This window comes from Stylophora pistillata, chromosome 5 (assembly GCF_964205215.1).
Source record: "Stylophora pistillata chromosome 5, jaStyPist1.2, whole genome shotgun sequence".
Classification (NCBI taxonomy): Eukaryota; Metazoa; Cnidaria; class Anthozoa; order Scleractinia; family Pocilloporidae; genus Stylophora; species Stylophora pistillata.
The window spans coordinates 22,808,247-22,816,431 of NC_142523.1; the positions used below are offsets into that span (position 1 = coordinate 22,808,247).

The window sequence follows — 8,185 nt, forward strand, 5'->3', positions numbered from 1 at the left end:
TCTAATTGGCAGAACAATAACTCAGCACGTGCGTTTTAAAACTTTGTACATTTCTTAGCCGTCCTTTGCAAAACAACAACGTGAAATCACCAAAATTTGCGTCATCTACGAACCGGAACCGCGACGGCAAATTGTTTTAATTTCCATTTGGAACTCAACGCTCCTTGTATGCGTTTTGTTGAGGTTGAGGTGTGACGCCATAGGAGACGGTAAACACATGCGACCATTTTCCAAATTCTAAGTAAAAGGGGAAACTCGTTTTTAATCGACGTCTTCCTTGGCGTTGTCGTCCTGACTGCTTAAGGTCCCTAATAGGGACTTTAAGCAAACCACGACGGCGACGGCAACGAGAACGTGGAAAAACAATAGATCTGATTGGCAGAACAATAGCCCAGCACGTGCGTTTTAAAACTTTGTACATTTCTTAGCCGTCCTTTGCAAAACAACAACGTGAAATCCCCAAAATTTGCGTCGTCTGCGAACCGAAACCGCGGAGGCAAATTATTTTAATTTACATTTGGAACTCAACGCTACTTTTATGCTTTATGTTGAGTTTGTGGTCTGGCGCCCTATGAGACGGTAAACACATGCAGCCAATTTCCAAATTATAACTAAAAGTAGAAACTAATTTTTTTAATCGACGTCTTCCGTGGCGTTGCCGTCGGGACTGCTTAAGTTCCCTAATAAGAAACACGTTGTTGTTTTGCAAAGGACGGCTAAGAAATGTACAAAGTTTTAAAACGCATGTGCTGGACTATTATTCCTCCAATTAGATCTATTTTTTCCACGTTCTAGTTGCTGTAGCCGTCGCGGTTTGCTTAAAGTCCCTTTTTTTTAAGGTCAGTGATGACGGCCGGCTTGCGGGCTAATTTTCCATTTATTTTATTCAATGAAAGTTGCTGCAACTCGCAGAAACGAAAGAAAAAGAAAGAAGGTAACAAATACGGGGGATAGGGAAGTATTCAGAAAGCGACACAGGCACCAAGTCAAGAAGGCACTTAACATATAAAAATTGGAATTTCATCATATCTCGGTTAGCCTCCCGGTTAGCTCAATGGATAGAGCGCTGGACTGTTGTGCGGGAGGTCGAGGGTTCGAGCCCCGGCCGGACCAACACTCAGGGTCTTAAAATAATTGAGAAGAATTTGCTGCCTTTCTATAACATCAAGAAATGGTTAGATATTCTAGTCTTCTCGGATAGGGACGAATAAATGGAGGTCCCGTCTCCTGCAGGGTTGGGGTAGGAGACGTTAATTTCCCACACACGAGATTACTGTGTGATGGATGTCCTCCCCTGGGGTGGGATGGGTGGGAGGGTGGACTAGCACGAATGGTTCCTATGTTCCTTTCTAGTCCTTCCCCACTGCAAAACTTAATGCAGTGAAAATGGACTAAATTAAATTAAATTATATCTTCCAATTAAATAAATAACTATGGAAAGTCTCAAAGGTTTTCGGGGCGATCCAGGCGCAAAGCCATGGAAATTCCTTATTACAGATCTTGCCATTCAAGTGCATCACACTAAAATTATTTTAGGTCGTGTCCTGCGAGCAAGCGAGCGAAGCTCGATGAAAAAAGTGTGGGCTTCGAGGACAAACATACGAGCATATTTTCGCGCAGCATTAAATAGGGGGGCGAATAGCTAAAGGCCAGGACTAACACTCAAAAAACCGGTCGACCTTGGAAACTCTACTCGGTTGTCAATTTACATTTATGTCAACTCGGTCGATAAAATCGGTCACTAAACTCAGTTGAAAAACCCAAGTTACTTTGTAACACAGACGCAGCATCCTTTCTGGGGAAGTGCATAATTAAAACCCGGACAAAGGACCAGTTTCTGGAAGAAAGATAGTTCGTTCGAGATGTTCATGATATGTTCCTCGATATCCGTTTCTCTGTATAATAACCTTGCGATCTTGCGGCATCATTCCTTTATTCATTTACAGTCTCGATTTAAACCGAAATTTAACGGTTTGTGTCAAATTCAACCGCTGCTTGTCGGGACACCGGAGATTAGCTTGTCCAGTTATTTCCTTTCCGTCTCAATAAAAATGACATAAACGTTCCTGTTATGAATTGAGCCGTTTTGTATGGACTTGGCATGCATAGTATTAAAGACACTTACCAAGCTAAACACAAATAAAATTTCAATCAAAAGCGAATACTAAGCACGTCATAGGCTGGCATAGTTAGCCTTGTTCCCAGGGTCCTCTCTCCCCCAAGTTCCTTCCCCCTTTTCTTTTGGGGGGAGAATATATTTGCACATCCTTATTTCATTGGATGAGCTTCCATTGATAAACTATAACAAAGAAAGGGGAGGTTTGAACTCGATATTCTTGGAAAAAAATCGTCGTAAAGTTTTATTTAATGTTCGAATTGCAAAGCGCCAATGATAGATGCCACAGAAAAGACAGGCCTGGAAGTTTCATGTCAGACTATTGGCAAAAGTAAACTTAAAAAATCACCACGTCATCAGTGGCGATCTAGGGTAGGGGCCCGTTTATTTTAGTAAACGCAGAGGAAGAAGAGCCGGCAGGTGTACATATACACACAGAGCTCTGTTACTTGTTAATTAGTGTGCATTGGTCCAAACCGTAATATATGCAGAGACGCTTCCAAGTATAAAATGAATTAAAGCTCGCGAGCTTTGTTCAACAGGATTATTACTTTGTGTGTAGGAATAAAATTTTTGCAAAACCGAGTAGTTAACAACCATCTGCAAACATTTGCTTCTGTTTTCGTTTCATGCGCGGCTTTCTGCTTCGGCTAAGTTTTTACCTCGAAAGTGTGAAGGCAAATGAGATGATTTCTGCTGTTTCTCTATTTTTCAAGCTTATCGGTCAATCCATTTCCTTTTTAATTCACTCTAGAGGGATCTTAAGCATACCATGACGGCAACGGCAACGACGACAGGGAAAAACAAAAGATCTGATTGGCAGAACAATAGCTCAGAGAGTGCTTTTCAAAACTTAGTACATTTCTTAGCCGTCCTTTCAAAAGACCAACGTAAAATCCCTAAAATATGCGTCGTCTGCGAACCGAAACAGCGACGGCAAATTATTTTAATTTCCATTTGGAACTCAACGCTACTTTTATACGTTATGTTGAGGTTGAGGTGTGGCGCCGTATGAGATGGTAAACACAAGCAGTTATTTTCAAAATTCTAATTAAAAGTAGAGATTAATTTTTTGATCGGCGTCTTCCTTGGCGTTAACGTCGCCGTCCTAACTGCTTAAGGTTCCTAATAATAACGTCAATTAATAATTTACTCCCCTCTTAAACACTAGCTCCTGGTGCTTCTCTTCTTCTGCACTCAGATGTGAGGCTATAAAGTTCTAGTCGCAGGATCATTTAAACTTTGAACTTTCAATGTAAGCCCTGAAAGTTTATCTTAACTCGTGCGTTACATTTACTTTTTGTTTGGTCCTGAGGATCTTTTTATCGATATCATGTCTTCTATATTATCATCTTTTTTTATTCTCATTACCTGCTTGTCCTTATCATGGCGTAACTTGGGGAAATCTCCTCTTGATGCAGAAGAATGGATGGCAAAAGTTTCCTTCTGTTTAATTTGAAGGTGACACGTCATTCAGTTGTCAGTGCTGGTTTTAGGAGATTTTGGCAGAACAGTCTGCAGTCATGGACAAAGTTTACGAGGGATAAAAGAAACCCCGGTACGAAGCCTCATTGGTTTTCAATCCTGATCTTCAATTTAGAGCGACGAAAATCTTAATACGAATGATATCATGTCTGCTATCCTTATTTTATTTCCATCCAAAAATACAATTTCATAGTCTATCGATAACAAAACCAGCTATCCTCTACAAAATATCTTCTTAATCTCCAATTGTGATTATTTGATAAATTTGACATTTAAATGCCACGCTGCTCAATTATTTAGCTTACCGGTAATATCACTAAAGTTTATGTTTAACCTTCTGTGTTCCCATTTGCTTTGTCGTAAATTTGTAAACTGCACACAGCCCTTGTTACCCACACAGAGTGAATCAGTTATTGACATGGACGACACTCGATGATCGGTTGTAATACACCCAAAATGGCGGATTGCTGCCGCCCCGCGACATCTTTCGCAGTATGTTTGTGATGACGTGTCGAATGTGTCTCATCTTCCAGCAGTAAATGAAAGGGTTTAAAGATGAACTTAGATAAAAGAGTGGATATGAGAAAAGAAAGAGTTTCTTTAAAACTATACTCGAGCCACAGATTCGAATAACAGCTATGCATGTAAACCAAGGCAAACAACAAACTAAAAACACGAGATATACGTAGAATATGCCAACTGTGGATTTGATGAGGACTGCAAAGTTTTTTATTTCCTGAGACTGAGCTTCGTCTCGTATTTGCATGGACTGAATATGATTCTTGTGCCGTCGGATAGTTAAATATACTCTGATGTAGATCACAAATGTGAGAATGAAAACGAAAGCTGCAACGACTAAAGTAGTGAGATCCTGAACACTCGGCAATCCCCAAAATATCATCAAAGAAACAAATGCACTGTATACCCATATGCCAATCACAACAATAACAACGCACTTGTGAGTGACAAGCTCTTGGTATCTGAGATGAAGATGAAGCGCAAAGAACCTGTCTACACTTACAGCCACAACACCAAAGAAAGAAGCAATTGCAAAAAAATAATCTGAAATCCTCTGCATTTGGTAAAGATCACAGCTAGGATTGGCCAGTTGTAGCCACTTGATCAGAAGGAAAGTGTATAATGGTTGAGTAAACAAACCAACAGCAAAGTCAGAGCAGGCAAGGCTCAGCAGTAGAGTTTTCAAAGTTTTTGTCATTGTTGAAGTATTGTGTATAGCGTAGATTGTCACGGTATTTAACATGATGGCGGTGTAAGTTAGAAAGTTGTTGAAGATACCGTTGGCGATCAATGTAGCACGAAGATCTTTAAGTTCGGTATATATCGGGAAAAATTGCGAAGACTCATTACAATACAATTTGTTCATGATATCAACTCACTAATTAAAGATAGGAACCTCTAGTATGTGTTGCGTTTCTTTAGCAGGACAATTTCTCCTTATATCGGGCAGTGATTCTGATTACACTTTCTGTCTGAAATGTTGCCTTTCCTTTACAAAATGAAATCCATTTCTCATGGCATGGTGTTCTTAAGATGCAAGCCGATGACAGCTGGAAAACGTTGTCAGGTATATCGACAGATATTTTTAAATTGCAAATTGGACAAATTTTAGACAGCCAAATCTAAATATCATGTTACACAATCGGTGGTAGGTGTTGCGGCTAGGATTGTCCACTTGCAACCATTTAATCAGCAAAATAGTGTGCAATGGTCGAGCAAATAAACTAACTCTAACATCACAAACTGCAAGACAAAACTGCAACCCAATTCTCGAGTAAAAGCCTTGGGCAAAAATAGAGTCTTTTGCATGGCGCCCATATTAATAATATTTAACATGCCGCCGGCATGATCTGAAAATTTTTGGAATAAAACAGCTATGGTTAACGATGAAAGGTGTTCGAATCTCTCTCTCAACTCCCTCTGAGCGATCTTTTAGGAGACTGGAATTATTGAAGAATGTTTGTACAAACAGGGACCGCGGTGGGGGAGGGGCTGGTAGGCCTATAGTCCTAGGACCTTTATTGCTGGAATTTATTTCTTAGGGCTTCCGTTGAAGGGAACAGAATATGGATTTAACTACTTGAAAGTAATAAAAGGCATGAAGCCAAAGAGCTGGTCATTATGTTGGTTCGTAACAAACCCGTGAAGTGATGAGTCAACTCATTTTCACAATTGCCTAAGTAGTGTTCGTTACTGCGAAGATCGTTCTTATACTCGTTCTTTACCCGCAGTTCAAATACACGATTTCATACATCCACAAACGTTAAACGGCAAACAATGAATACGAGGCTCATATGGCACAGCACCAATCAGGGAAGGGTAGTTCGTATCCCGTGGTACAAATCAGTTAATCATCTTCCAATGAGGCCTGATTGGTTCCAGTTCTACCACGTGGAACAAAATAATCCTCTGTAATTGGCTGTGTGCCATATGAACCCCATATACTATTCAAATACGCCATTTTTAACACTTCAATTATGTGCACATAAAATCTCCAGAAAATTATTAAAACCAAGAAAGAGCTATCCCCATCAGTATGGTCAAGCATAAAATGAGCCGTCGTCGTAAAATCAGTTGAAAATAAAAGTTATGTGACTTGTTATCGAGAAGGTAGATAAAGTGAAACATGTTTCCTCAAGCTTCGCTTTCGGAAAACTGTTCGCGCCTTGGAACAGATAATGCCAGCGGGCAAAAGATCCATGCATATTTTCGCGCCAAATAAAGTAGAATACATCGTGCACAACCTCGTCCAATAACTGCTTAGTGTTAGACCCCAGCAAACCTCTCACCGACTCGTCTCCAATCTTCCTACGCGCGAAATAAGGCGCGTCCTGCTGCGCAATAACGAGAGCCTGTTCACAGGACACGACCTGAAAATAAATTAGAAAGATGCACTCGAATGATAAAATCCATATAGAGAATTTTCATAATGGCGATGCTTTTCATAGTTATGAATTATATCTAAAGATATGATGAAATATCAATTTCCATGTGTTAAGTGCATCCTTCGATTGGTGCATGTGGTACTTTTTGGATGCTTCTCTTTCCACACGTGTTTTACCTTCTTTCTTTTTCTGTCCTTTTTGCGAGTTGCAATAACTTTCATTGAATCAATGGAGGGAAAGTTAGCCCGTGAGCCAGCTGTCATAATTTATGACGCAGGTGCGCCACCGTTGAAACAAATGCTAATTTTAAGAGATGTTTTGGCAAATGCCGTGCAGTCAGGGGTAAACTCGACATAACAATAAAAAAGCCTTAAAACCTGCTCGTTCAAAGCGTCAAATTTCTTTCTTTTTTTTTGAAATTCATCGCAATTTAAAGAGCAACGACGACCTTAATATAAATAATATCATGACCGCTATCCTACTTTTATTTACACTTAAAATATCAGCTTTATCTCTATATAATTGTAATCATTGCTTTATTAAAAACGTTTATAAAACTTTTGGTATCACCGCTTTTCCAACACCTCGGTCCTCACTATTCCCGAATAAGTTTTTCCGACAAACCATGCTATTAGAAGGAAATGCGTATAATTTGGGTTTCAACAGCAGTAAGCCACTAAAAAGATAATTCACCTGTCATTTATCTTTCTATGCAACTGATCATTAGATATCACGGGGGAGGGGGGAAGGGGAATTGAGTCATGACAAATTTGCATGATCCCCCTTATAAGACCCCCACGCCCCTATTCCCTGGCTTTCTTTATTAGCAGTTATTTTACGGGAATTTTTTACAATCCCCTTTTGTACTCTGCAGCTGTTGGCGAGGATCCCCTATCCTGATCCCCTGTCCGTTACCACTGAAAACCAGGAGAAATCGACCTTGTTACAAATATTCGCTGAGATTTGTTGATCAGTTTTTCAAATCGCCACGTAATTAGTCATAATGGATTTCACCTACATAACACCAGTCAAAATCGGAAAGTGTTAAAGGGCTTATTTATAACTTGAATATCGTGCTTTAGAAGAATCCTTGTTAGCAGTTGCGTAGCACCATTGATAAAAGGAAGGAGAGCAAAACCGTTTGAGTTCTCTTGAGGTTCAATCCATTTAAGAAACATGCAAACCAATTCTTCAGGTGAATGGATGACAGATGTGGGTGGTTTGGAAAGTTGTTTGGAAAGTTATTGGAAATAACAAATAAGGGATATCTGTTGGCTCGTAGAGCATCAATGATAGGATTGATTTCAATATTTTTCCTCAGGGGTGTACTTGGGAGTTTAACTGCGTGGTGTAGAGGGGTCTCAGCTATATATTATATGATCTTTTGTTTTCTTACAATGTAGCCTTGTTTCGTTTTGATTACGGAATATAAAATATCCTTTTTCGGTTTGCCGCACAAAGAGTTCTTTAAGTTTAGTTTCCTTGACATCATAGAAGTATATTAAGCCTTTTTTCACGCGAAAATTTTAGTTTTAAGGAGTTTCTCTGGAATAAAGAGGAGTTTTATAGGAGTCTTTCGGAGTTTTTGTTTTTTTTATAACTTGGATTTTTTTCATCCCCGGAGTCAAGATCAGACGTAAGTCACGATCGTTGAGTTCCTGTTAATTTTTAGTTGTGTTTT

At 39.6% G+C, this 8,185-nt stretch overlaps 1 protein-coding gene across 1 annotated transcript; it reads right to left on the reverse strand.

Annotated features, from left to right (window-relative positions):
- Positions 1-3,751: 3,751 nt before the first annotated feature.
- On the reverse strand, positions 3,752-5,373 carry LOC148730849 (beta-1 adrenergic receptor-like). The gene has a single exon (XM_088762159.1). The coding sequence runs from the start codon at positions 4,983-4,985 to the stop codon at positions 4,008-4,010; it is 978 nt and encodes a 325-aa protein (XP_088618285.1). The 5' UTR covers positions 4,986-5,373; the 3' UTR covers positions 3,752-4,007.
- Between the last annotated feature and the right edge of the window lie 2,812 nt (positions 5,374-8,185).

Coding starts and splice junctions, on each gene's coding strand:
- LOC148730849 (XM_088762159.1), bottom strand. CDS start 4,985: ATGAACAAATTGTATTGTAATGAGTCTTCGCAATTTTTCCCGATATAT.